This window comes from Penicillium verhagenii, assembly GCF_028828195.1.
Source record: "Penicillium verhagenii strain IBT 33310 chromosome Unknown utg000006l_segment0_segment0, whole genome shotgun sequence".
NCBI classification, from domain to species: Eukaryota; Fungi; Ascomycota; class Eurotiomycetes; order Eurotiales; family Aspergillaceae; genus Penicillium; species Penicillium verhagenii.
Genome location: NW_026643170.1, coordinates 2880695 through 2907359, shown reverse-complemented (window position 1 = coordinate 2907359; position 26665 = coordinate 2880695). Strand labels below are relative to the sequence as shown.

At 47.4% G+C, this 26665-nt stretch overlaps 15 protein-coding genes across 15 annotated transcripts; 10 read left to right on the top strand and 5 right to left on the bottom strand.

Moving 5' to 3' along the window:
- Nucleotides 1-359: 359 nt before the first annotated feature.
- Nucleotides 360-2154, top strand: N7466_006459 (cytochrome P450; the record flags this gene model as incomplete). The annotated part of the gene is made up of 4 exons (XM_057165856.1): nt 360-809; nt 871-1537; nt 1599-1865; nt 1976-2154. The coding sequence occupies 4 exons, from the start codon at nt 360-362 to the stop codon at nt 2152-2154; spliced, it is 1563 nt and encodes a 520-aa protein (XP_057021455.1).
- A 444-nt stretch (nt 2155-2598) lies between these two features.
- N7466_006458 (uncharacterized protein) lies at nt 2599-3675 on the bottom strand (the record flags this gene model as incomplete). Its single annotated transcript, XM_057165855.1, has 2 exons — nt 2599-3554; nt 3606-3675. 2 exons carry the CDS (start codon nt 3673-3675, stop codon nt 2599-2601), a joined length of 1026 nt encoding a protein of 341 aa, XP_057021454.1.
- A 1639-nt stretch (nt 3676-5314) lies between these two features.
- N7466_006457 (Acyl transferase/acyl hydrolase/lysophospholipase) lies at nt 5315-5654 on the top strand (the record flags this gene model as incomplete). The annotated part of the gene is made up of 2 exons (XM_057165854.1): nt 5315-5341; nt 5367-5654. 2 exons carry the CDS (start codon nt 5315-5317, stop codon nt 5652-5654), a joined length of 315 nt encoding a protein of 104 aa, XP_057021453.1.
- A 654-nt stretch (nt 5655-6308) lies between these two features.
- On the top strand, nt 6309-7707 carry N7466_006456 (PP2C family serine/threonine-protein phosphatase; the record flags this gene model as incomplete). The annotated part of the gene is made up of 3 exons (XM_057165853.1): nt 6309-6343; nt 6385-6654; nt 6714-7707. 3 exons carry the CDS (start codon nt 6309-6311, stop codon nt 7705-7707), a joined length of 1299 nt encoding a protein of 432 aa, XP_057021452.1.
- Nucleotides 7708-8235: 528 nt separating this feature from the next.
- N7466_006455 (uncharacterized protein) lies at nt 8236-9853 on the top strand (the record flags this gene model as incomplete). The annotated part of the gene is made up of 2 exons (XM_057165852.1): nt 8236-8721; nt 8777-9853. The coding sequence occupies 2 exons, from the start codon at nt 8236-8238 to the stop codon at nt 9851-9853; spliced, it is 1563 nt and encodes a 520-aa protein (XP_057021451.1).
- A 577-nt stretch (nt 9854-10430) lies between these two features.
- N7466_006454 (uncharacterized protein) lies at nt 10431-12092 on the bottom strand (the record flags this gene model as incomplete). The annotated part of the gene is made up of 4 exons (XM_057165851.1): nt 10431-10907; nt 10964-11107; nt 11162-11551; nt 11610-12092. 4 exons carry the CDS (start codon nt 12090-12092, stop codon nt 10431-10433), a joined length of 1494 nt encoding a protein of 497 aa, XP_057021450.1.
- Nucleotides 12093-13522: 1430 nt separating this feature from the next.
- On the top strand, nt 13523-13948 carry N7466_006453 (uncharacterized protein; the record flags this gene model as incomplete). Its single annotated transcript, XM_057165850.1, has 1 exon — nt 13523-13948. The coding sequence occupies one exon, from the start codon at nt 13523-13525 to the stop codon at nt 13946-13948; it is 426 nt and encodes a 141-aa protein (XP_057021449.1).
- Nucleotides 13949-14174: 226 nt separating this feature from the next.
- On the bottom strand, nt 14175-14953 carry N7466_006452 (EXPERA domain-containing protein; the record flags this gene model as incomplete). The annotated part of the gene is made up of 2 exons (XM_057165849.1): nt 14175-14638; nt 14692-14953. The coding sequence occupies 2 exons, from the start codon at nt 14951-14953 to the stop codon at nt 14175-14177; spliced, it is 726 nt and encodes a 241-aa protein (XP_057021448.1).
- A 1428-nt stretch (nt 14954-16381) lies between these two features.
- N7466_006451 (alpha/beta hydrolase) lies at nt 16382-17134 on the top strand (the record flags this gene model as incomplete). Its single annotated transcript, XM_057165848.1, has 1 exon — nt 16382-17134. The coding sequence occupies one exon, from the start codon at nt 16382-16384 to the stop codon at nt 17132-17134; it is 753 nt and encodes a 250-aa protein (XP_057021447.1).
- A 583-nt stretch (nt 17135-17717) lies between these two features.
- On the bottom strand, nt 17718-18993 carry N7466_006450 (putative MFS monocarboxylate transporter; the record flags this gene model as incomplete). The annotated part of the gene is made up of 4 exons (XM_057165847.1): nt 17718-17819; nt 17873-18637; nt 18695-18911; nt 18965-18993. 4 exons carry the CDS (start codon nt 18991-18993, stop codon nt 17718-17720), a joined length of 1113 nt encoding a protein of 370 aa, XP_057021446.1.
- Nucleotides 18994-19255: 262 nt separating this feature from the next.
- Nucleotides 19256-21401, top strand: N7466_006449 (transcription factor domain-containing protein; the record flags this gene model as incomplete). The annotated part of the gene is made up of 2 exons (XM_057165846.1): nt 19256-20295; nt 20351-21401. The coding sequence occupies 2 exons, from the start codon at nt 19256-19258 to the stop codon at nt 21399-21401; spliced, it is 2091 nt and encodes a 696-aa protein (XP_057021445.1).
- A 259-nt stretch (nt 21402-21660) lies between these two features.
- N7466_006448 (cupin domain-containing protein) lies at nt 21661-22221 on the top strand (the record flags this gene model as incomplete). The annotated part of the gene is made up of 1 exon (XM_057165845.1): nt 21661-22221. One exon carries the CDS (start codon nt 21661-21663, stop codon nt 22219-22221), a length of 561 nt encoding a protein of 186 aa, XP_057021444.1.
- Nucleotides 22222-22409: 188 nt separating this feature from the next.
- On the bottom strand, nt 22410-22940 carry N7466_006447 (DUF427 domain-containing protein; the record flags this gene model as incomplete). The annotated part of the gene is made up of 4 exons (XM_057165844.1): nt 22410-22441; nt 22537-22617; nt 22684-22789; nt 22860-22940. 4 exons carry the CDS (start codon nt 22938-22940, stop codon nt 22410-22412), a joined length of 300 nt encoding a protein of 99 aa, XP_057021443.1.
- Nucleotides 22941-23650: 710 nt separating this feature from the next.
- N7466_006446 (cupin domain-containing protein) lies at nt 23651-24196 on the top strand (the record flags this gene model as incomplete). Its single annotated transcript, XM_057165843.1, has 1 exon — nt 23651-24196. The coding sequence occupies one exon, from the start codon at nt 23651-23653 to the stop codon at nt 24194-24196; it is 546 nt and encodes a 181-aa protein (XP_057021442.1).
- Nucleotides 24197-24458: 262 nt separating this feature from the next.
- Nucleotides 24459-25590, top strand: N7466_006445 (SDR family oxidoreductase; the record flags this gene model as incomplete). Its single annotated transcript, XM_057165842.1, has 2 exons — nt 24459-24746; nt 24823-25590. 2 exons carry the CDS (start codon nt 24459-24461, stop codon nt 25588-25590), a joined length of 1056 nt encoding a protein of 351 aa, XP_057021441.1.
- Nucleotides 25591-26665: the final 1075 nt, after the last annotated feature.

The following is a 26665-nucleotide window of genomic DNA, read 5'->3' as shown; positions in this document are numbered from 1 at the left end:
CGTGGAGAAGACTAAGGACTCGTAAAGGTGGATCGGCGCGATCGGAGAAACGGGTGCATTCCGGGAAAGATTTATGTGTAAATGAGTGATCAGCAGCCATCAGTTCTCTTTTCATACCAGCTTGCGATGGATCCGATAGTCTTTCATCCATTTCTCCATTTCTCACGTGTGGACCAACCGAGGATGTCAATACATGTAGTCTTTGTTATGTTGTGCTTAATTAGATCCACTTTGTCTTGCATTCCATTTAACCTATCCTTCATTCCTCCATTTACAATCAAATATTTTTATGCAAGTCCAAACGGCTCATTTCTTACTTCTTGTACATTGACATCAAACACGGGAGATCTCCTTCGGCCATGCTACTCAGCCCAGCAGTCCTCGTGGTTGGCGCGTTATATGCAACCTTCCTAGTCCTGCGTTACCTGACGCAGTTACACCACCACCATAAACACTCCAAATCCCTGCATTGTCAACCATGCGCGCCCGGCTCCTCCGCATTTTTCGGCATCCCAGCGTTTGTTCGTCTCAGTAAAGCGGTGCGCGAAAAACGCTGGATCGATTACATGACCAATCAATATACGACCTACGGGAATACTTTCAACCAATATATATTTGGTCGGCAGATCGTCACCACCATTGAACCGGCCAATGTGAAGGCAATTCTAGCGACTCAATTCCAAGATTTCTGTTTGGGGACACGACACGAGCAGTTCTACCCTCTACTCGGCGATGGGATCTTTACGTTGGACGGTGCGGGTTGGTCGCACGCGAGAGGTCTATTGCGACCGCAATTTACCAGAGATCAGGTATTCTTGCCGGATTCGTGATCGTATAACATTCATGTGCATGGAGTTAACGCAGACACAGGTTGCAGATCTGGCCCTACTAGATGACCACATCAATCACCTCCTTGATCTCATCCCCAAAGACAGGTCCAGCTTCGACATCCAACGCCTATTCTTCCTCCTCACGCTTGATTCCGCTACCCATTTCCTCTTCGGCGAGTCAGTGGGCTGCATGCTCCCCGAATCCGAAACAACCGGTGTCCTTGCCAAATCCGCAGTGCGCAACGCCCAGGGCTTCGCCGACGCATTCACTATCGCCCAGGATTACCTCGCTGCGAGATCTCGCGCCCAGGGACTCTACTGGCTCGTGAACCCAAAGGCATTCCGCGAGGCGAACAGCCAAGTCCACGAAGTAGTCGACCATTACGTGAATGTCGCGCTGGAATCTAAACGGAACCCCGATAAAAAGGACGACAGTGGCCGCTATATTTTCCTTGATGCTCTCGCGGCCGATACGGACGATCCGAAGATCCTGCGCGACAACATGTTGAATATTCTACTCGCTGGTCGAGACACCACGGCCAGCTTACTGAGTTCAACTTTCTACTACCTTGCGCGCCATCCGAATGTCTTTGCCAGATTGCGCCGGGAGATCATCGAGGTATTCGGCGAGAGTAGGAACCCGCTCGGCGAAATCACGCAAACAAAGCTCAAGGATATCGCGTACCTGCGATATGTTCTCAATGAGAGTAAGTTTCCAACCAACTCAGCTTTGAACTTTAAAAGAAATTGCGTTCGCTGACCATCTAGCCCTCCGTCTCCAACCGCCGGTCCCGATTAACTTCCGCGTCGCAACCAAAGACACATCCCTCCCGGTCGGAGGAGGTCCGGATAAACAATCGCCTGTTTATATCAAGAAGGGCACGATGTGCGCTTATAACGTGTATGCTATGCACCGCCGCACAGATCTATGGGGCAAGGATGCACGATCGTTCCGACCGGAACGATGGGAAGAGAACGCTAAACACGGATGGGAATATCTGCCTTTCAACGGTGGACCTCGGATATGTCTCGGTCGTAAGTTGGCTTTTCTTTGGGTTTTTTAAAGTTTTCGCGTTTTCATTTTTCGATTTTCCGCGGAAACAAAAGAACGTTGGGACTGAAATGCTAATTCCAACCCACTGCAGAACAATATGCTCTCACCGAGGCCAGTTATACTGTTGTTAGACTCCTTCAGTACTTTGATACGCTCGAAAATGCGGATCCACGCTTGAACCAGACAGAGGAACCGGTCAAGTTGTCTAACTTGACTATGATGCATGACGCCGGTGTGTCGGTGAGACTGTATTCTTCGAATATGATTTAAGTTTTCATGATTTACGTTTTTCTTTATGTTGGGACTGGACTGGGTGGGATCTCTCAATTCAATGTTTGTTTATATTCGAGTTTTCCCCCAAGAATGCTGTATAGTGGATCGAGCCCATGCTATCTACAGCCGGGTAGCTTTGAGACTCGGCAGGTTGCACAAAGAATTCCCGTATGATAATAACGAGCGAAAACTAGCACTAGCAAAAAAAATGTTTAATTTCTCAGAAAACAAATTATCATTCAATTAAAAGCCCCAGTCGATATCGCTAACTTAATCCAAACTATCGCTTCTCAAGATCTGCAGCTTCTCAACTAGATCTTTTTGTTTTGGAATCAACTCGAGTCGCTGGCCCAGGCCACATCCACAGGTTCCGGTGCTTTCAAAATCCAAAAAGATCAAAACAATGGATACTTCCATACAATAATCGTTCTAAGTAAGCCTTTAGACTCCCCTGCCACCGGCATGATAGCTTTTCAAAACTGGCATGTGCTTTCCAGTATAACCAGTTTTCTCCATCCATTCCCTCACACTCTTCACTCGAGTTGGAAGGATCTCATCCAGCAGTAGATAATCTCTCTTAGACAGATTATCTTTCCAGGTGTTCCAAAACCCCGTAAAGTTCTGCCGCACCGTGAATAAAGTAGAATCATTCGACTGGGCAGAATCCCCCAAGATCGCATCCGGGTTTGCCCAAACTCCCAACTGAAAGTATTCGTCAAAAGTGACATCTTTGTAGACAGCTTTGATGCCCGTCACTGCCGTGAAAGCTGCAGCAAGATCCTTCCACGCAATGTCCTCCGTAGCCACAGGTAGTTCGAGTCCATTACTTCTGGTTGGATTATCGAAAATCCATCTGACGTAAGATCCGTAGTCCTCAAGGTGGATAAGAGGGCACTTCCCGTCCCCCAGAGGCGCCGCGAAGACCATCGTGGTGGGATCCTCAGTATCTGGGAAAGGCCGAATAACTTCCGAGAGTCCTTCAGCGTATAGGCACGAAGTAATCACAGACCAGGCCATAGGGGAAGTTGGCTGAGCAGAAAGGAAATCAACGACTTTCCCCTTCCCATCTAGATGCCCGGTCCGGTACTTAGGGTCAAAGTTCCCAAGCTTGGAGGCATATGGCAGACCGGCGTAAACGAAATGTTGAAGGTGGAATTCTCGAGCCAGCTCATAGAGCCGGATACCCCAGTAAATTTCAGCCTTCTCCCCGATCGCAAAGCCATTCGTGTTGGCAAAAGCATAAGAGACGCCCTTGAATGCGTCTCGAAGGGTGGGCTCGTGATAAGGATCACCCTCGAAGATTTCCACCCCGGGGATTGAACTTAGTTCTTTTGCTGTCGCCGATGAAGCACTCCTGGCCAGGACTCGAACTTTGTACTTAGAACCAGATGCCAAAGCTATGAATTTTGTTAGGAAAATTTTCCTTCATGAGAAAGTATTGAACGAACCTTTGACGACTGGTATTCCCTGGGCACCTGTGCCGCCAATGACCAGGACTGTATCACCAGTTGTTGACATTTTGCGAGTTTTATCGGAAATATAAAGGCGAGTTTGGAAGGCAATATTTCAAGCTGTTCTGATGCTAGCACTTGAGTTGATTGATGGGTGAATGATGGATAATCACAGAGGTGGAAAAAGAGATGGGGCAGGATGGATATGTATACATTTATACTCGTATTCTCAGTCAGCTACCTCGTAAAATAGTATGCAGCAGCATGCCGTCATGAATCATCCAGTTGTTATCCGGCGTCAGTATACTTGGGTCTAGTCCACCAAAGTTGATAGCACTAATTCTAGCTTATTCCATGCAATATGATTTAGAAGCCGGCCTGTCGGACAGGATATCATTAACAAAATTCGTAAGCAGTTTGCTACCAGTAGTAGGTCCCTCCGTCTCCTCGGGTGCCGACCGCACCGTGATTATTGATGTCAACAACTTCACTGTGATTATTCAACAACCCGTCAACTGGTGATTATTCAACAACCTCTCCGTGATTATTCAACAAGCTCACCAGTCATTGTTTCTCTATCATCATATCCTGATGAAGTAAAAACTTGAAAACCACTATTTGCATGACAATCCAGAGTCCGACGTTCCAGGCGCCAGTTGCGTTCTCAATGCCCAGGTGGACGCGAATCTGCACGGAATCCCACGTCATCAATGACCCCGCATATTTTATACCCACGGTACATGGAAAAAGTAGTGGACAAGATTGAATATTCTAGACCAAAAGAAATATTAATGATGTGATGGTCTCATCCAGGAATTTTCACTTTATATCCTACATAGCCCCTTACTATCTACAACTCCTCCGATGCATCGAGAATATCCTTAGCATTGGCCACCACTTTATTAAAGTCCTCAGTCTTTGGGAGCTTCCGGCAAAAATCGTTGTATCAAGGATACCAAGATAGTACCTTTGTCGACATTCTCATCATTAAGGCCCTGGAATTAGTTCCAAAGTGCTTGAAGTTCAAGACATACATGATACATCTCACTCTTTTTCAAGAAGATAGTGCTTAGATTACACACTTTCCATCGGATTTTTCTTCTGCACTTCCTCATTAGTAAGGGGCGGAAGAGATCGGCGCTTTTTGAGAGCAGAAAGTTACAAATTAATGGAACAGCGTGAGTCCAGGTACTCCCCTTGAGTGACAATTGGCGCAGAATTTGACGACCCCTTTCACATGTGCACCTTCACGCAGTTTGAGCATGGTCCTGATTCCTCCTTGCAGTGGATGCATTCGTTTTCCTGGATTTTGATCGTCCCCACGGTCGGCATCAAGATGTGTTCAATGTTGGCAAGGATCTTAGAGATCTTGATGAATAGATCGGCAATGGCACTCTCCCAAACAGTTCAAAATAAAGGAAAGAAGAAAAAAATCAAAAACATACAACAGTCAGGATTCGCATGTGGTCACCCACCATACTACTAACTGACCGGCGTGTGGCTTAAGTACGGCTGAGCGGACGGGAAGCCCTGTTCTCCACTCCCTATGGTCGTATGTACTAGAATACCGCTCAGGGTTGGTTATATAGGGCAAATGTCAAAGAGAACTGACTATCTGATTCTCTACTTATGGACTTCTGGACACACTGCACTGGATTGATGAAAAGCCATGTGAAAAATTATCCGCGGAGCAGGTGGAAGTCAAAATGCATTACATGGGCCTTAATATCAGAGTTTGTTCGCCTTCATTGACAATAGCGTATCTTCAGCTCCAAGGACGTGTCCTTCAAGCTAGACCTCCTGTGTGCCACCGCCGGAAGAGGTGTCGATGTGGTACTAAACTCCTTGTCTGGTGAGCTACTGCATGCCTCATGGGAATGTGTAGCAGAGTTTGGAAGAATGATTGAGCTTGAAAAGCGAGATTTCTTGAATCACGGAAAGCTTGAAATGAGTGCTTTTCAAGTCAATCGAGCCTTTTTCAGGATTGACATTGGATCCGCCATGGAAGCGAACCCTGAATTTTTGAACCGGTTAGTTGAACCATAATATCAGGGGATGAAGGCTAATTTCTTGTAGGAATGTTCTGAAAATGCTGGAAATGTAACGCGATGGAGCCATCAAACCCATTCAGCCCGTCAAAGTGTTTGATGCGAGCGATGTTGTTAGTGCCTTCCGGTATATGCAACCTGGAACCTACCAGTTGACATGGGCAAAGCTCTGTTGCGCATTCCGGAAACTTGGAGTAATATACCTTCCCCCCGATGTGAAAACCTTGCCATCGTTTAGATCTGACGCCGCATATCTGCTGGTTGGGGGGCTTGGTGGAATTGAGCGGTCCATTGCAATATGGAAGGTTGAGCAAAATGCAGGGCAAATTATTTTTCTCTGCCATTTGGCGGGTAAGTCAGAACATGTCCCAAAGTTTATTCGTGAGCTTGTATTACCAACTCACAGCAATGAGGCTGTAGATTCCACTTCAGACTGGGCTTTCGTCCATACGAGTCATTTTTTGAGCGGGATTACCACCTAGAACCGCACCAAGCCGCGCGCTTCGTGTTTCGAGCAGGGTTGCCACCTGGCACCACATCAAGCCCCTGTCGAAGTAATAAGTCACCCCTATCTCTTCTTGCCACGGCCGACTAGCTATGCTGATGACCCGAAGGAGATTCCTTGCAGCCCCGCCATCACAGCTTTATTCAAATGGCAACATTCAATTATGTATTTCGTTTCTCCCGGTATCCAAGTCAGTTTTGTGCTAATCCCGACCTAGAACCAGTGCGCTAAACCAGGATTTTGGCAATATCTACGCCTATATGGAATGGAGGTACACGACGCATCGCCCATTGGGCATGGAAGAGGCGACCAAAAAGCTCAAGCAGGGAGAGACGTCAACAGCTTTAAATTCGCCTGCCGAGGCCGATATAGTTCGAACCGATACCGTGAGAGTTGGGAGCGTCACCCGCGTCGAAGGCGACTTATCTTGGGGCCGAATGACGGAGGGCAAGATTGATAACTGGCGGTACTGGGGGGTATACGACGGCCACTCGTGAGTACGGGCTTCTCTTCTATTTGAAACAGTCTCTGATGTGCGAGCGGCTTTTTTAGAGGCTGGGCAACCTCGTCAATTCTCCGAAATCATCTCCATAAGTACGTTGGTAGGAAACTGGATCAGCTATCTGCCGAGGATCTCGATGACTACGGGGCGATTGAGGCAGCTATAAAGTCCGCATTCACTGAGCTGGACGATGAGATTGTCTCCGATGGCCTGGCTGCCATCTATGAGCCAATCCCCCAGGCAGAAGCGATGTGTCGCATCGCACCCTCGAGCTCCGGATCCTGTGTGCTTCTAGCCCTTTATAATCCGGAGAGATCCACCCTCCATGTCGCTGGTGCTGGCGACTCACGTGCCGTTCTCTGTCGTCAGAAGCAGGATGAAAATGGGGATTGGGTCTCAATTCCACTATCTGTTGACCACAGTAGTACGAACCCAGATGAGAGGGCCCGTATCAAAGCCGAGCATCCCGGTGAAGACCGCTTGTTTTCTGCCATTGGCCGTTTTTTAGGATCAGAAGTGACTCGGAGTTTCGGGGATAACCGGCAGAAATGGCCTAGGGAGGCATTGGAGGATTGGAAAAACGGCTTCTTTGGACGCGTGTATAACTCAAACATACAAACCCCGCCATATTCCACCGCGTTGCCAGATGTGAGGAACATACAGGTACAGCCAGGCGATGTTCTCATCCTCGGGACAGATGGATTCTGGAACCATGTGTCCAATGAGGACGCCGTTTACTGTGTGCAGTTGTGGATTGAAGCGCAGGCTAAGGACAGAGCGAACAATCTAGAGCAAGCGGAAAATGTTGACCTTGCAGAAGTTATCTCAACACCAGAAAAAGACCCGGAACGGAATATGTACCCTTATAACTGGGAGATGGAACGAGAAGCTTTCATCGCGGAACATGATAATATAGCCACCCATTTGGTTCAAAACGCATTTGGTGGGAAGGAACGGGACTTGTTTTGCAGCGTCATGAGTCTTTTGCCACCAGACTCCAAGGAGGCCAGAGACGATGTGACCGTGATTGTTGTTCTCTTCTAGACTAAGTACTACATGTGATCCTCTCAAGTGCTTTTGAAGGCATTTGTATTGTCACATTAGGGTGATCGATGCCAATGAACTGAAATGTTAGCCATTCGGATATATGTGGCTTAAGTACAGCTGAGCGGACAGGAAGCCTTGTTCTCCGCACCCTATTAATTGGTCGTTTGTACTGGAAATACATCCAGAGGGAAATACACCTAAAAGAAGAGATTCAAACGGAACTAGATGATTCTTCCTTATGCGATTAGGGGACGACCAAAAAATATCGTTCTAGTAAGTAGCCACGAAGCTGAAATCACCTATCACCTGTGGCTAGCCAAATTAGTCATCGGGTCTAGGGAACAAAAGCCATTTCACTTCGCCGCCCAAAACGCCTGGCGAGAGTTGGGTATGTGTACTATGTACGGAACATTATTCCCCCGAGATGGCATTTGCTTACCTCTTTTTCCCTATCTCAACTGAATGTCAACTCTATCTAATTTCCACTCAGCCTTAGTTTCACGTCTTGAAAACATCCAAAATGCAATGACTCAAGACCAGGGCCATGATTTACCCTCTACATTGAAGCCTCGTCGTTTGCTTCGTGGCGAGATCACATATGCCGCAGCAAAGGAACAAGATGCTAACATTCTCCATGAGTTGGGCTACAGAGATCAAAAGATTCGATTTTTCACCCAGTTGGACCGGAATCGAGACCTGATCAAGACGATCGTCGCTCACCACCTTGGCCTTGCATCTACAGATCAATGTCGTGTTGTGGATGTGGGGGACTGGATACACGGAAGCTTCAATGTTTGCATACGGGTTGACGTTGTTGACCTGAAAGGAAATGTTGAAAGGCAGGTCATGATTCGGTTTCCCCTACCCTATCGGATTGGAGAGAAATGCTGCCCAGGAAATGCGGACGAGAAGGTCCGTTGTGAAGTTGGGACGTATGCGTGGCTCAAAGAGAACTGTCCCACTGTCCCCATTCCGCATCTTTATGGATTCGGGCTATCAAGTGGCAAATCTGTATGTCGCGTTTACATGCTTGCCGATTGGAATTTTTGTTTACAATCAGTCCCAGTTCACCGACCCCGACAACCTTCCATTTTTCACTCGAAACATCCAGCGTCTACGTCTATGGCTTTTGCAGATACTACGCTATCCGGTTCCATCTTTCTACGTTGAGAATGCCACCAAAGACCAGACTCTCCTTGGTACGCCCTATATTTTGATTGAATATATCGATCCATCGAGAGGCAAGATGCTTTCTGAAACTTGGGAGGAGGGACGTTTCAATCCGACCTTGCGCACAAACCTTTTTCATGGCCTTTCTCGCATTATGCTGACACTGGCACGGATTCCATTGCCTAAGATTGGCTCGTTCGCATTGGATGAAAATGGTTATTTAAGCTTGAGTAATCGACCTCTTACCCTTGAAATCCAACAACTGAAAAACGAGCAGATTCCGGTCGACATACAGCGACATTCGACCCACACCAGTGTCGAATCGTTTGTTCATGACACTCTTTCTCTCCATGAGAGTCGCCTTCGCCACCAACCCAATGCAGTCAACAGTGTCGAAGATGGTTTCTATCAGACATCTGCACTGATGGTAATGAGAAGTATATGGCCTTGCTTTTTTCGTCGGGATCTTCTCCGAGGACCATTTTTCCTCAATCTCACAGATCTCAACCAGAGCAACGTCTTTGTCGACGATGATTGGAATATCGCGCGCCTTATAGATCTCGAATGGGCCTGCTCTCACCCAGTAGATATGATCCATCCTCCACACTGGTTGACAAACCAAGCTGTTGATCTGATCAACTTGGATGAGTACAAAACCCTCCATGCAGAGTTTCTGGACGCTTTTGCCGAGGAAGAAAAAAAGCTCGATCCACCTTTTCGTTTGTGTCCCATTATGAAACAGGGACTAGAGAACGGCACGTTCTGGTGTTCTTTAGCCCTCGCTAATCCTACAGCTTTGTTTAAAATTTTCTATGATCACATCCAACTGAGATTCTCACAGGCTCATGATGATCCTGCCTTTTGGCGCATTACTATGCCGTACTGGTCGTTCAATACGTTCGACTTTATTGAACAAAAAGTGAAAGACAAAGAAAGATACGATACTTCGTTACGAGAAGCATTTCAGCCCTGAATTTCCAATCGCTCGGCAAGCATATTTGCGATTATTTTCTTCCACTCCGACCCTGCCCTTCAGGCTTGCTCCTTTTTTTGCCGCCGTCTTTATTTTTTAAGTCCTCTATTGCGGTTTGCACATTCAGAATATCCTTTCCCTGTCTATGTTGCTGCGCGACCTTCCCTGGTCACAATGGATTTCGGAATCCCATAAAGTTAATGCAGTCAACTGAATCTGAAGAGGTGTTCAAGTGTGAGCCGGACGCCTCTTCCCAGCGGTCCTGATCGTGCGCAAAGTGTCAAGCCGAGTCCGCTGTCATGACCGCAACGGAATTGCACTCGCCAGTTAAGCAAAATTACAATGTGAGAAACGTGGAGCATGAGCAGAACGAAATTTGAAAGTATGTAGAGAGTCACGAATACCATACAGCCTTCACATATGACCACTCCTATCACACAAAAAAGCCCAGTGATGTTTTCTTCTCTGATCGCTCCAACTGCTCCTCTTTTAAGTTTCCCTCGGCCCGAAGGCTCTCGTCAACACATTCCCAAAGATTCCACCACATTTAACAACCAAGAGACTTTGGCGGGCCTGCTCAAGAAGATAAAACGCTCTTCCCACCATCCTCCGTCAACCTATCTCGAACCTTGATCACCACATATCCAGCACCCAGAGTCATCAACTTCGGAGCTTTGGACCCTTGAACTCCTTTATCATCCTCCGGTGTAATGGGAAACGCAGCATTGGGGCAAAACAGCAGGGCTTCGCCCACTCGAAGACGAACAATCTGATGGAAGAGAGCGTATTTGCTTACAACATCTGGGTCTTCCGCGGACCCCTTTTTCGATACCGCGCCAAGGGCAGCAGCAGCGATTTGACCCTGGAGTGCATATAACCATGCCGGCGAGGAGAAACGGTGGACGATTGTAATGGAGCACAGACTGATAAGGTCACTGGAGATGGTTGGATCCTGGGTAGAGACAAAAATCCGAGCACCGAGGTGGCGTTGGAGCCTGATTGTCGAAAGTAGAGTTTCCGTAAAGTTTTTGGCTTCCACTGAGCCTTTCATGTACTATAGGAGTTCAGCTTTTATGCCCATCACATAATACAGTATCAGATACAACTGACCTTGTGAGCCTCATCAAGTGCGATTATTCTGCCGATCTGCGAATCCTGCTCCATGAAGATTCCGAAGCAGACATTGAATAGGGAACAGGCAGTATCGGCCGAGATACAAGGACAAGACAAGTCGACGATCGTCAACTGCGACGCCTAAATCGAAGTGTTAGTCACTTGTAGGCTCTATATTGATCATGAGAACCTTACCTTTGGCTTCCAGCTTGAACCCAAACTCTTTCGTGTTGTAGCGTCTTTATCTTTTTTCCCGGTGGGCTTGGAGCCAGTGATCGTTTGCTTGGGAGGCATAAAGCTCTCCAGACAATCAAGTCGCTGTTTTAGCGGCTCAAGCTGTCCCAAAAGAAGGCCCGCTGCCCCAATTCTGTACTTGAAATTCGCATAATCGAACTCGGTTTCGTGGGTTTGTTGGTCAATGCGCATTTCCCTAAGGACTCGCTGGATGGTATACATGTAGAGGGGTAGAGGGCTACTACTGTCTTGGCCCACTCCCATCAGATCCAGCATACGCTTGGTGTTCAAATCAATTTGATCGATTTTCAGAGGTTCCACCGTAATGTTGCTGAATCTCGAGTAGGTTCGCTAAAAAATTGTGAGCCAAGTCTCCTGGTAGGAATACAAAGTGAATGAATGGTATCACCTTTATGGTGCGAATATTTGTAGGCGCACAAAGAACCCGGACTACAATGTTAGGGTCAGTGGATAGGAAAGCAGCTTCACAAGGGCTGCCGGCTGTATCACTAATGAACGTGTCGTAGTGGAAAATGACTGCTGTGAGGGGATTTGAAAGCTGTCCAGCTCTGGATGGGATCAAGCAATCCTCGAGTAGACAAGACAAGGTATGACTTTTGCCGGAGCCCTGAGAACCACAGATAAATGTGCTTGATGGAGAAGCCACATTGAAAAGCAACCGAGGATCTTTGTCGTGAACAGTCCGTTGATTTGTAAGAGTTGAAACACTTTTCACACCTCCTAGAAGTCCATATTGTGATGGGGTTGGAATGGGCATATCGAGGATTGGGCCTGCAAAAACTGGGGCTAGAGATGCATCTTCAATCTCGTCCTGTTCGCTCTCAAGCTTGAGAAGTCCTAGTTGGTACTCAAAGTCTTGCATTGAAGGCATGGTTAGTACTCATTTCACGCGAAGCAAAGAAATGACACGATTCATGCCATGAAGGAGGTCATGGAAAGATCAAAGGCCTGAGAAAAGCGACATACCACTTTGCTCCATCTTGAAAAAAATTTGGTCTCCGAAAAGACCCTTCAGTGGGATGTCACGATGTTGTTGCGAGTTGCGATGTTGTTGCGAGTTGAATGAAAGAGATGGTTCAATCTTGCGCTTTTGAGGACCTCGGGAGGAAAGAGGAAGAATAGAAGAAAGGACAGAAGAGAGAAAAAAAATTGTTACGGTACCCAACAGGCACCTTGGAGCCTTCCAATCGAAATTATTAACTTATGTTAATTCACTTAACAATCTGGCCCTGTGCTGTGCCCCCGACAGCAAATTAAACGATAGAACCTTCAGTACCATCGGATGTTGACATTGATTGAATGGAGCTATTTGTATCCATATAATCTCATTATTTATGTAGTCTTGAAGACTACCTCACCCATGATTCTCAAGGCAACTTCAAGGATTATTTGGTATAAGGTTCCAGACATCTGGATGTCCGTTTGTAGAGGGTTTACTGTCCAAGGTTCGAAACTAGTAGTACATGTAGTTTTGCCCCTGGGGCTTTGAACATAAGCTTCAGTTACATGAGTCACATAATCCTAGACGCACCTGCGAGCTCACAAGGAGCTAGCATTATAATGGGCAATGTTTTGTTTTTGGGGCACGTCCGACTTACTTGCTCCAGGCCCCAGGGTGTTGTATGAAATGTTGTGCTGGTCGTTTCCCAGGTATGCTCTGAAGCACTGATATCTTCCAAGCGTGCTTGGACGATGTGACGAGTAGCGAAGAATTCTTTACAATTTTGGTAAGTAGTATTGGCCCAATGTTGTAATTGTAGTTGCACGCAGTTTTCTTTGGGGGGAGGTGAAATGGGCCAATCCCAATTGGTCTTGGCGTTCCAACCCGCGCGTAGCCCTCCCAAATTTCCAAACAATGGTGTGGCATTATTGGCAAGTGGCGTGGCAGAGAAAAAGGAGCCGGAAATTCTGATTACAGCTATTAATATAATTGAGTCAACTATCAACCTTCAGCCGATCAATAGGCATCGAAATCTTTACCACAGTGTTTATATCCTAAAAATTCTTTATACGGGGTTATGGCCCATGGGTGCAGGGGTCACATGTTGCAGGGATGTAACATTACTAGTCAGCACTGTCATTTTGTGACCTAGCTGCTGGAAGTCATGTTTATGCGGGTATCTTGTGTTCTACCCAACACCCACTCACTCCCTTCCACTACACCCAATTTATCATGAACCAAAAGTAGGCCGGGGCTCAGAAGATCAGGAATAAGAAAGCCAGGAGACTAACAAAATATTTAGTACAGGGCGTGCTGAAGCAAGTGAGATTCCAGGCTGCGATCGCAGCTGGGAACACACCATGCGGATGATGCGGGAGCGCCGGGAGCTTCTGGACAACCCCAATGAAGGTGAGGACGGCGGCCATCCGTGCGTGAATTGTCTTGAGGTTATTGTGAAGGCCCCCGAGGGAAGCGTCCGATCGTTAGTCCTCAAGTGCCCCTCGTCTGATGGGGAAAGACTCACGTCGCTGCCATGCGGTATCTGTGAGGCCCCGTGTTGTCGGCTGCACCCAGGGTTAAGTACGCCCGAAGTCGATGTTATGATGAACCACGTCTTCGCTAGAAAACGGGAGCACAGGGGCTACAGCGAAAAGGAACGGAAAGACCTGATTAAGAAGGTATTGGAGCGACATCGGTTCTTGGTGGCGGCGGATATCCATGCGCAGCACCAGGAGCGAGAACAGGCTGCAATGGCGAATCTGCGTAGCAAGTTCCGCTTCGATTAGAAAATTATCAATTGATAGCGTCCTGAACAAAGCATATCGGCTTTCACCAGTTGGGATTCCAGACCATGAATATATATTACATAAATGTAACACCCACATGAGTCACTCCACCCAGCTTGAGTCCCTAATCCTACATAGGGCCTCTTCGCTCCAGACTCCTCCTTCCGTCCGTGTTCGCATTTTGCGACCAGTCTGTAGCACTTGAGCCCTGTTGTCTCTTCTCGACCTAGAGGTTTTTCCGAATACCATTCTCCTTTTCTAGCGCTTTCACTTTGGTAAAGGAAGCCGCCGTCTCTTTGGAGCTGTGCAAGACCAGCAATAGCGGGATAACGATCCACCATGCGTTAAAGAACACATAGTAGAACCAGAAGTAGAATGTCTCTGGTCGGCAGGAAATAATTTGAGCGATGGTCTCGTTGAAGCTGGTAGTGGCAAAGTAGAGTATATCGCCGTAGAGCTGTCCCAAACTAATGATGGATTGGAGAGGGTGACGTAACGGGTGATCCTTGATGATACAGTAGGCGCAAGCGAAGGACATAGGGCCCCATATGAAAGCGGTGACAGTCTCCATGCAGACGACAAAGGGATCTTGTAGCAGATATCTAGAGTCGGAGAGAGAGTATTCTTTCCACAGCTGGCCAAAAATGTCGCTGCGACCTGCCACGTCTCGGAAGTTCACTGAAAGATAGCCTATAGACATAATCAGTACGCTGCAAATATTAAAAAGGAGATCGAAAGTATACCTTCGAAGAAGAGGTGGATAAAACCACATAGGACGAACCACATGGTGGCAGCAACCTCTGATGGAGGTATGTTGAGTCTTGAATGCTTAATGACAAGATGGGTTCCTCCAAAAATGGCCAAGGTGCCGACAGCAAATATCAACACGAGTACCGGGGCAGGAATAGTATTTGTGACATAGTTATCGACTATGACACCTAGAGGGTAATAGGGGTGAGAAACTTGGGTACTGGCATTACTACCTCTAATGAGAGACTCCACCATTAGAATAATAAATTTCGCAAGCTAGTAATAAAGGGAGTTGATAAACGAAAATATGAAATAAATATCATCTTGGAGAAAGCCCTTCTTTATAAAGCGCTCAATTTTGAGCCTTTATCAAAATACAAAAGATGGTTGAATTCCTTCATTGTAATTCATCTACCACAAAAAAATAGAACGGCATCCGCGGAATCCGTGCAACGAGTGGCCTGATGCGCCAAGGTAAAGATCCGAAATCCTTGGAGGACTTAGTATTAGTCTTGGCAAATAAGCGTACCTCCTGTAGCACCCGGTAGCCGACATTAGGATCAATAGTAAAGAAAAGCATCCGCTACACGTTTACCAGCACAATCTTTTTTTTGGTTCTTGCAAATTTTCAATTCGAACCGCCAAGCACTAAGTCGGGTCTTGAAAATTACTAAGGACCGCGTCCCGTACCAATGTTCAATTCTTTCTATCGATTTATAACTTCACCTATTTGGGTGAACAAGTGGTCCACCAGTCCACCTATGTCAAAGCGTCCGATAGACTGCAAAGACCCCACTATTCGGTACTGGCTCTGCCACGAGAACTTGTCAGAACGTGTGGTAGATAGTAGCCAATCAACGATGTTCGATTGTGAATAACACTGAATTTGTAATACCCCACATTTCTGGCAATTTAAACTATTTGGTAAGCGAGTGAGGCGGCTCGAGTTCTGAATACTTATAACCAGGATCTAGGATTCGAACATTGAGAAGATAATCTCACTGAAATCTTGCTTAAATTGATAATAAACAATAATCAAAGATGGGGGAAAGGAGCTCATGACTTCTTGAAACAAGTAAAGGATTAATTAAATATTTCGATTAGGGAAAGACAGAAGAGAAGGAAGGCAGAAGCCCGCTATAAGACAACGGGAACACGCGTTACTCACGTGATCTCCTGACACAAAGCCTCGATTATAAGAAGCCTCCATGATTCGACTTTTCTCGTTTGGCACGAGTGTGAGATAACACGAGTGGAGATTTAGAATGAAATCATGAATTAGGTAAGTGGTCACTGACATTTTCGCTGAATAAAATGTGCCGCTGATCACAGATCTAGCGGTCCGTGCTCATTTCGGTCGGCTTTTCCTCTGCAAGGAGCTAGCATGGCTTTCTAGATCCACTTATACCTGCAGCCCCGCGAAGCATATGCCGTCTTTGGTCACTTGGCATCACTTTCATTCGCTTGGCATGGTAATACAGACCCAACGTGGTATACATTACCTTGGTGGTACAGACACGGCCGGCATTGACTGGACCCAAAATTCCACATGTGCAGGAATATATAAACCTACTGCCATCCTTCACTAACTTCTCCTGCATTGATAGGCACCGTGCAAAAAAAAAAAAACAATACATTTCAAAAAATCCCGAATCTGCAACCTTGAAATCCCAGCCGACAAAAATGAACGAATCAATTACTGTGCTCTTCGTTCCAGGTGCATGGCACAACCCCGATTGCTACGATCCCATCGTGGAACGCCTCGAAGCAGTCAACTACAAGACCCGCAAGATCCCACTTCCCTCGGTAAACCCACCAACACACTTCTTGGACTTCAGCGAGGATGTTGCAGCGATTCGCGCAGAGATTGAGCAAGCAGCGAACGAAGGGCAAAATGTGGTGCTTGTCGTGCACTCCTATGGTGGCCTACCCTCAAATGAAGCAATCAAAGGGCTGGACATCAAAACACGCCAGGAAGCTGGCCTTGCCGGCGGCGTTACCCATTTATTTTTCTGCTGCTCCTTCGTCATTCCAGAAGGACAATCGCTGATCAGCGCATTCGGTGGCAATGACCTCCCTTGGTTTATTGTCTCAGATGACAAGCTGGAGGCTAGCCCTGCGGATCCAGACAAGATCTTCTACAATGACTGCACTCCTTCGCAGATTGATAGTGCAGTTGCTGCTCTGAGGCCTCATAGCTACCAGTGTTTCCACACTGTTTGCACCTATGCCGCATGGAAACATGTCCCCTCTACCTACTTGTACTGCCTACAAGATGCGGCAATTCCCCTGCCAGTACAAAAGATGATGGTCGAAGGAACAGCCGATGGCTTCGGGATGAAGACCGAGACGCTAGACGCATCCCACAGTCCGTTTATCAGTCAGCCTGACGGGTTAACTGCAGCAATTCGCCGGGCCGCCGGAGAAGATTTTTAAATCCTTTCTCGAGTTGCCGGATTGTGAATGATATATTTTGAGAGAGACTTTGTTGCTGTAATTAATTTGCATTTTTATTGATGACTACGAGGGGGCATTTTTCTTGAGGCACGAATACGAAAGCCAGAATAGAAGCAGAATAAACCAAAATCAATCAGATAATCAGCTAGAATGACTGGCGAAAGACGTATATCAATAATATTTGAACATTTGAAGTTTGGCGGTACTGGGCTGGAACGAAAATACCTAATTCAAATAAGAAGCAATGGTGAGTTTGAGGATCACAAACTGAACCCAAGACTGGACTGATTTTTTGAAGATGCGTATTTGAAGGCCACTCCTCAAGATTATATGCCCAAAGTGACCAACCAAGCCAGCACTGTCTATATTATTCCCGAAAGTTTTCGGCTTTGGACTAAGCGTGCAAGGATCAGTAATACGCCGCCGAGGAGCAATGCCACACCGGAAAATAGCGACAGTGACAAATAGCCATATCTTTCTACCAGGGCTCCACTTATTGGAACATTGGCCATAGCACTATGATTCATCAGCAAATTTTGAGCTTCAAGCGCGCTATGCCGACTTACGAAAAAGCAGTGGATCCAGCCACGCCACCAATTGCGAGACCGAATGTAGAAGGCGTAGCCACCTGAGCGGCACAGGCTTGTTGTAATGAAAGAATACCCTTTGAGAATTAGCGATAGGTATCAGCATTGGGTAAAGCTTTGAAGCACTTACCCCCGATGCAAAACCGTAAGCAGCGCACCAAATCACCAAGCCAGCAGTTGAATCCACACTCGTCCAACACAGTGCTATCAAAGCCGCTGAAAAGGTTGAGATGATTATACAATTGAATCGGCCAATTCTATCAGCCAGAATTCCTGGAAGAATGCGACCGGGAAACGAGGCTCCGTTGACAATCGACACAGTATAGAATGCCAGGGTTGTTGAGAATCCCTTTTCAACAGCGTAGGAAGTTGTGTAAAAGAACGGCGCAAACATGCCAAAGTATGTTATGAACATCGCAAGGCACAGCAGCTGCATTGAAGGCTGTCGGAAGAGTGCAATCGCCTCCTTTTTGTGATCAACTTTCTTTTCTGGAGCAGGTCGATCGGTCTCTTTCTCCGGATCAACATCCAAGGAAACATGGACCTTCGGAGGTGATTTGCAGAAAACACAGGAGAACAAGAACAGTGGAATCATGATGAAACCAACAATGCGCATCGTCCAGGGAAATCCAATGTTCGGTCTTTTGAGTAACTGATCGATCGCAACGGGCCAGATGATGCCACCAAGCGAGGACCCAGCAAGGACAATCCCCATCGCAGCCGCGCGCTTCTTCTTAATATATTGTCCAACAAGCGCAAGTGCAGGCCATGTAGCCAGAGCCATGGAGATCCCGAGAAGAATGCCCTGTGCTAGCACGAACTGATAGAATTCTTTGCAGAGCGAGGTCATCATCACCGCGAAAACTGTACCAACCGACCCCGTCCATATTAGGAGCTGAAGACATGAGTACTTGCTTCATATTCTTTGCTTCGGTGGATTGATTCGACTTACCTTGGGTCCAAAGATATCCAGCATTCCACCAGAAAACATGGAGATCGAGAAAAGGAAGAAAATAGCCATAGCTCCAAGCCATCCAATAGTCGATTCAGATTCATGGACCAGTAAAGTTGTCGCGTAGTAAGCTTGGAAAACGCCAAATGAGTTTAGAAACCCGACTGTGCAGAAAAGACATGTGAATGCCCCGAAAATCGTGAGCCATGCTTGCGTTCTGCTCGATGTTAGAGGAAATTCATGTAGATAGTAGTACGGTGACAAACTTACGTGTATTCGTTCTCAGGATCAGTGGCCATTTTTTAGATCTTGATCAAAGCAGCTTAAAAAGAGTTGAGGCTCAAATAGTAATGCATTGAAGTTCATCACGCAAGAAGAATTGTAGTCCCTCTTAAGAATAAGAGCTCTCGGAGACTCCGGTGCGTATACAAAACATAGCGGTGCCAAGGCCCGGGCCGGACTCTCCATGGACTCTCCGGTCGCGTCAAGGTCAGCTCACATCTCCAACTCTCCCAGCGCTTACCTCCGTGACACTTTCCCTTCTGCGCACCGGAGTCACTCATGATGAAAAGAAAAGGCACCGAATCGTCAGAGCCACCCTCAAAGAGGCAACCCCGCCAAGATGCAGTATCATGCGACTCCTGCCGAAAAAAGAAGCTGAAATGCGACCGGACCCTTCCATGCAGTAGTTGTACTGCTCGCAAATTGGATTGTAACTACGGAAACCCCGGCCCTTTTAGGAGTCCAGTTTCAATCGCAGAGAAGACTCCGTCGATCGGCACATTTGATCCACCTCGATCTCAGTTACCCACATACCAGCCGGAGCCGCGAAATCGCATTACAGATGAGCCGCATCTCACGGCAGAAAGGCTGGAGAATATAGTCATGGGACACCGAGTCCCAAGTGCTGTCCCGGCTACTCTTCGACTCCAATTTTCAAGACCGCACATTGAATCCAGTTTACCGTCGGGCGCGGGCATGGGTACTACGGGGGTGTTTACATTCTTGAATGACAGCTGCACCGCATCCCATCAGAATCCCGCAACAGTCCCCCTTATCTCATTTTTGCCCTCCGAGGCTGAGGTTTTGGACCTGGTGGATTATTACTGCAATTATCTGGACTATCAGTACCACCTTGTTATTGCCCACCGCACCAGGCAGGACATTCATGCATTATACGACAGTATTGCACAGAACAAGGCAATAGACCTTAACGTCCTTGCACTTCTGTTCAGCATATCCGCCACGGCTATGTTCTTCAAAGTCCTATCCACGGATTCCGCAGAGCGTGCTGAAAGTCGGAGTAGGGACGCCGCATTTCTTGCGGGCGCGTCACTGATTCAAAGCAACTTTATGTCATATCCGACCGTCGCCGGTCTACAAGCGTCGCTCATTATTGGGCACCATCTATCTGGCCTCAGTTTGATTCCATCTGTCGCCTCGTTTTTTGTTATCGGTACCATGATCGGCCAAGCAAAGAGTCTTGGGCTTCATTTCTTGGACGCGCCAAGCTCCGAGGATGATCGTCGAGTAAATGGTTACGATAAGGCTGATGTGGAACTTAAGCGGAGGCTGTGGTGGGACATCGCTACCTATGATTGGTAAGTTGTTCATCAGCTGTACATGAACTTTGCTGATCAATTCTCTTTTTTATAGGCTTCTTAGCTTTCTCAGTGGACCACAGGAATTCACTTATTCCATCAATCCCAAGCATATGAACGTACGGTTACCGTTGAACATCGAGGATGCTGATCTAGAAAGCGAAACTGCTATGCCGCTTTCTGTCCCCACGTGCATGTCATATACACTTGCCCGCCTCCGTTTGGCCGAGGTATGTCGAGAAATCGTTGATGGATCAGCAGAGGAACACTTCAAGGACGAGGAGGTGCCGTATGAAAGGATCCTTAGCCTGGAGCGTATGCTCCAAGAGGCATATGCGGGCCTCCCTGCTTTCTTCCGATACGACCAGGCATCAAAGCGAGAATATGCCGATCTCTATAAAGAGCGACCGACCCTGTCATGGCAAAGAACTTTTATTCAGCAGGGGTACCATGCACGATTTTGTCGATTACATCGCCGGTATTTTGTCCGCGGAGCCAAAGATCCACGGTACTCTTACTCCCATGTGGTCTCGCTTCAATCAGCGCGGAAGGTACTCGAGTTGAAGCGCATCATGGATGAAGAACTACCCACTTTTGCACCCAATGGCTCCTTTTTCTGGGCTGTGATGCATCATGTGTTTATGGCAGCTGTCACGCTACTTATCAATGTTTGCTTTAACTGGGATGATATTTTAGCAGAGAAACAAAAGCAGGAGGTCCTTGATGCTTGTCGCATGCTTAGTCGCGCCCAACAGGCTTCTTGTATTGCACGAGAGGGCATCAATGCGATGATGGGCGTATTGCACAAATACTGGAAGCAGCAAAAAAGACCCGGGCCCGGACCACACTCAGAGCAACTACTGGCGACCCGACAATTGGCTTTGGGGGAGGCAGAGAATAGTGTGCTGGCTCAATCCAGGACATCTGATCAAACACCTCCACCCCCTTATGAAATTACACTCGATCCTACATCCACGGAGATTAACCCTGTTGCACTGGAAGATATTTGGAGCGAAATGCTTGATGACAGTGCTCATTTGGGACTGGATACAGGTATCTGGATGGACATGCTGGATGAGCTCACACATACCAGCGTTCCGCGTTGAGCGACATGAAATCTCTACTAGAAATGGAGGATGATCTTTTCCGTCCAAGGAATGAGCCTGTTTGCTGGCACGTGGCAATTAAGAGTTTGGCTCGGCATTTAAGCCTATTTATCAATTATGATGCCATCATGATGCACCGGCGTTGGTTTTCCGATATTCAATACATCCAATCTCTGCAACCACAGTCTGCCAACTACATCCGCAACAACTTGAACACACATGATCTCTGGCTCTCCGAAACATATACCGCCGACCCAAAATGCATCCCCACAAAGACAACGACCTCCCCGACATCCATCGCTACATAACAACCCACAGCACAGAAGGCGAAGCAGTATTCCTCTCACACGCCCAAGTCCCCGACTACATGCCCTCCCAACCCGCAGGCAGTGACGGTGAGATAGCCCTTCTCTACGCAACAGACACCGTGCCCGCCTCACTAGAAGACGAAGCCGACATCGCCATGTACGACGAATACCTCCACCAACCGCCAGGCCTGACAACGGACACAGGCACCGTTTTCCGCATGATAGATCTGAAGCCCGGGAAGAAAACCCCCATGCATCGGACTGTTAGCTTGGACTATGGAGTCGTGTTGGAGGGTGATGTGGATCTGGTGCTTGATTCCGGGGCCAGTCGGCATTTACATCGTGGGGATGTGTGTATACAGCGGGGAACGGCACATGCGTTTAAAAATCGGAGTGGGAAGGAGTGGTGTCGGTTGTTATTTGTGTTTTTGCCCATGAACAAGTTGAGCTATAAGGGGCGGGAGCTGGGTGAGGAAGTTTACGATGCTCAGTATGCGGATGAGAGTGAGTAGTGGGTGTATTTACTGGACGGCTATCAGTTCCTGGGAGTTTTCAAATCTGGGAACCATCCATTTATGGTCAATAAATCGATTTGATTCATGCATTAGTAATCAAGGGTAAATTAAATTGCTCGAGGAAGCATCCGGATTATACTCCCAAGTAGATATCCAGGCACGGACATTTGAATCAAGCAACATTCTTATTCGACTGTGATCGTAACCTTGGATTTATCTGCAAAGATGATCAGCAAAATTCAATACAGTTCAGGAAACCTTGGAAGGTCTCAAGGTTTCAAGCTAAATGTTAACTTCAGGAACGATACTCACAGAAAGCAATGTGGTCTTTGATATTCGCTGCCTTTTCAAAAGGCGTCGCATAGTACCATGCTGCATCTGTAACGACCTCATCTGGTAGACCAATTAGTCCACTATTTTACTGCCGTACCCCCAATTTCGAAAGAAAGTCCTGCGCACCTCCATTCTTGATAGTGTAGTACTCAGCTTCGCCCTTCCAAGGACAAAAGCTTTTTGTATACGACTTCACAAAGGCTGCTTGGTCCTTCAAAGCCGAAGGAGGAAACTAGAAGCACAAATCAGGATTTGCGTTGGCAGTCGGGTGTAGCCCTGGATGGTAGTGGTGTTAAACGTACATACACATTTCCTTCGACCGTCTCCCAGGAGTCAGTTTGGGCCAATACCAGGTCGCCCAGTTTAGCAGTAGCGGTCGGCATTTTGTTCAGCGTTCAGAGGTCGGTTTTGCTGTGATGTAAGTTGATAATTCTGAAGGAAGGTGACGTGATATGCGAGATTGTTCTAATTGATGTCACGGGAACTCAAGTGCGGGGATCGTGCAATGTGCGCAATTGATTGGTTGTTCACTTGTTATAATTGATTATCTTGGAATACATATAGCTTTGCAATCGAATGGAGGGGAGATCAACTTTATAACATGCATTTGCGAGACCTCGTGTTTTTCCAAGTGTTCCATGGTCGGGTATATCCAATTATTAATTCTCAACAGAAGGTGAACATAACATACATAAGCCCAGACTGATATGATCCATTTAACTTGGAAAGTTGTAGGGTGTAAGGCTTCCAAGCTGGTTTGTAATCTCTCGGGCTTATCGGTCGATCCTTCATGCACTTTGTAAGCGCAGCCTGGTACTTTTACTAACTATGGATCCCTGTTTGAAGGATAGCTTCTCGAGCTTCCAATCAGCTCAATTTCAGTGATGTTTCGGATTTTAAGCTAGAAAATGTTCTGATTAGCAATCGAATTCCACCTGGCAAGGAACTCCATACACAGCTGTAGCTTTGGGGGCCAATTTTGAATATACAGCCTTATAAGTAAGACCATTGTCAACCATGAAATATTTTCAGATCATCTCACTCCTAGCCCGCCATCTCTACTTCTCAAACACTTGAACCATTGCTCGGTAAAATGGACACTCCAATCCGCCGCGTCATTACTTCCCACGACCCCCAAGGCAATGCCTACTTCTCCTCTGACGAAACGTTGACCCCCTACGACCCAACCACGGCACCCGAATTCAGCCCTCCAGGACCCGATGCAGGTTTCGGAGTGATACAAATCCACCGGTCGCGCGGGTTCCCAGTCGACAACATGCTGCCCCTAGTCGACCCACATAAGACCCTAGTCCCCTTAGCCGATACGAAAGGCCCCTCTTGCCGCATCTTGGACTTGTACCCCGCCGAAAAGGGATGGATGCATCGGACACTGAGCTTGGACTACTTTGTTGTTCTTACGGGGACTGTCGGATTTATTACCGATGGCGGCGCAGAGAAGACCTTGAAACCGCACGATGTGGTTGTTTGCAGAGGAACAAACCATGAATGGGTCAATCGCGGGAAAGATGTTGCTCGGATCTTTGGTGTTGTTGTGCCAAGCCAGGAAATTTTCACGGAGGATGGACAGAGACTGGAGAAGACACCTGCAGGGCCAATCTTTGACCCCGAGGAAGATTGATAATTTGTTTTCACTATACCAGAGTTTGTCAGCATGTATATCCCTGGATGTAAATAATAGTTGACAGCTGAAATGACCATGGGCTGGTCACTAGCGTGGGTTGGTTCCCCACACTAGCAATAGTGCAGCGTGGGGAGAGAGCCGATGATCGGACTTCATCCGAGAGAATATACCCCATGTCCACCAGAACCCCCCGCGTCTTTTGAATGTCATTTTCTTCACATTTCGCATTCTTTTTCACCGTTATTCATTATCCATAACCATGTCGCAAAATACCTCGTCATCGTTTCCCCCAAAGTCCCCCGAGGACCGGTACATCCTTGTCACCGGCTCCACCGGCTTCATCGGAGCCCATGTCGTGGACAACCTTCTAGCGCGGGGATTCCGTGTCCGCGGCGCAACCCGATCGGCCCAAAAAGGCGAGCAAATGAAAGCCGCCCGACCTCACTATGCCTCAAAGCTAGACTTTGTGGTTGTGGAAGACTTTACCAAAACCGGAGTCTTCGACTCGGCAATGGACGGTATTGACGGCGTGATCCATGTCGCCAGCGTATGTCCACCACATCAGATGCGCGGCCAATCTCGGAGGTGAAATAAGAGACACAAGCTAACAAATTCCACCCAAGCCGTTTTTCTACAATACCACGAACAACGAGCAAGAACTCATTCTCCCCGCCATCAACGGCGTCAAATCAATCCTATCCGCCTCCGCCAAACCAAGCAGCAAAATCCAGCGTATCGTCTTAACGTCCTCATTCGCCTCAGTCGTAGACGTGAACTCCACCCCTCCACCAGGCTTCACATACACAGGCGCCCACTGGAACCCATTGACCTACGAAACAGCCATCGACCCAGCCTCCACATCCGTAATCGCCTACCGCGGCTCGAAGAAATTCGCCGAACTAGCCGCATGGGACTTCGTCAAGAATGAGAAACCCGCCTTCGACCTCGTCACTCTCTGTCCACCGATGGTCTTCGGCCCAGTCGTCCACCCAGTACCCAACATCGAGTCACTGAATGAGTCGAACTCGGATCTCTGGAGCGTGGCGGCCGGCGCGGACCCCCTGCCCGGCGTGCGTGTTTCGGCGTGGATCGACGCGCGCGATCTGGCCGATGCGCATGTACGCGCATTGATTACGCCCGAGGCTGGTGGGAAGCGGTTTGTTCCTGCGTCGCCGGAGCCCTTCTCGTATGAGTATGCGGCGGATATAATGAAGGGCGAGTTTGAGTGGGCTAATGGCGTTGTTACGGATGGTTATGAGGCTGGACAGAAGCCGAGTGCTTCTTATGGGGTTGATGGGGAGACTGTGGCGAGGGAGCTCGGGGTTGAGTATCGGAGTTTTAAGGAGACTGTTGTGGATTTGGTTAGGCAGGTGAAAGAGACTATTGTTTGAGTCTGGAGTTTGCGTGAAGAAAGAAGGGTTTGGGTGGTACAGGGCGTTCAGGTCGGGCCCGCGAGGAGTTCTGTGTGCCGGGAGTTGTGAGACGCCAGCCCTATGCTTCTCGTAAATAAGCGTTATTTTCTTGACACCACCCACCCACCTTGGAAATTAGAATTTTACCCAGCACATTGGTGTGTAACTCATGATAAGAGCTGGATCTCTCGACAGAAAAGAAAAAGTACACGAACTACAACCCACCTGTTCAGCGCCACGATATTTTATTGGACTACGCGCGGGACCCACTACGTCCACTGTGGCAAGACGCGTCTCCCAGTGATGACATGGACTCGAGCTAAGTATCAGCTCAGTGAACGGTTTACAGTATGGCGACTGCAATGATTTATCTCTATCAAAAGGTAATGTTCTCAGACTTGTCTTTCTTTCTTTTCGAGCTCTCTAAAACCACATATTTTTGCGACTCAGCGCCAACTTTTAGGCCGTTTCTTTGCCGCGACGGTTATTGAAAGCTAGCTCACACAGAAACGGAATACCACCCGATTGATTTGGTGTCACAAATGCAAATTATGGCGAACCAAATGTGACACTACATTAAAGGTGGTTGTGGTATGGAAAATAAACTTCTCGTTTAGAGGGACGAATTTGGCGATAGCTTCATTATTATGTCAAATGGTTATCTTGAACATCAAGATTCAGCCAATGCCAATTGCTTCGACTCGGGAAAGCTTTGCGATACGACATGGTCATCTTGCACGTCTTTATCACCGGACTAAATAAGTTGCATGTGGACAACTTGGTCTAAGCTAAAAACAGATCTCCAGGTCAGCACTTGCGCTATGTTGAATATAAGAGTGATTATTTCGTGCCAATATCTACGAGACAAACCTGTAACATGATCAACACTAAACTCGCAGCGGATATGTTTCCGAGCCGATGTAATGGATCATTCGAACTTCGTTATCAAAGCCATGCGAATGACAGGATTGAGTGAATTGAATTGATCCAGTTAAACATGTAAAAACCCCCCAAAGTTCGCATGTTGACAACAGATCTACTACTCCGCACTGTT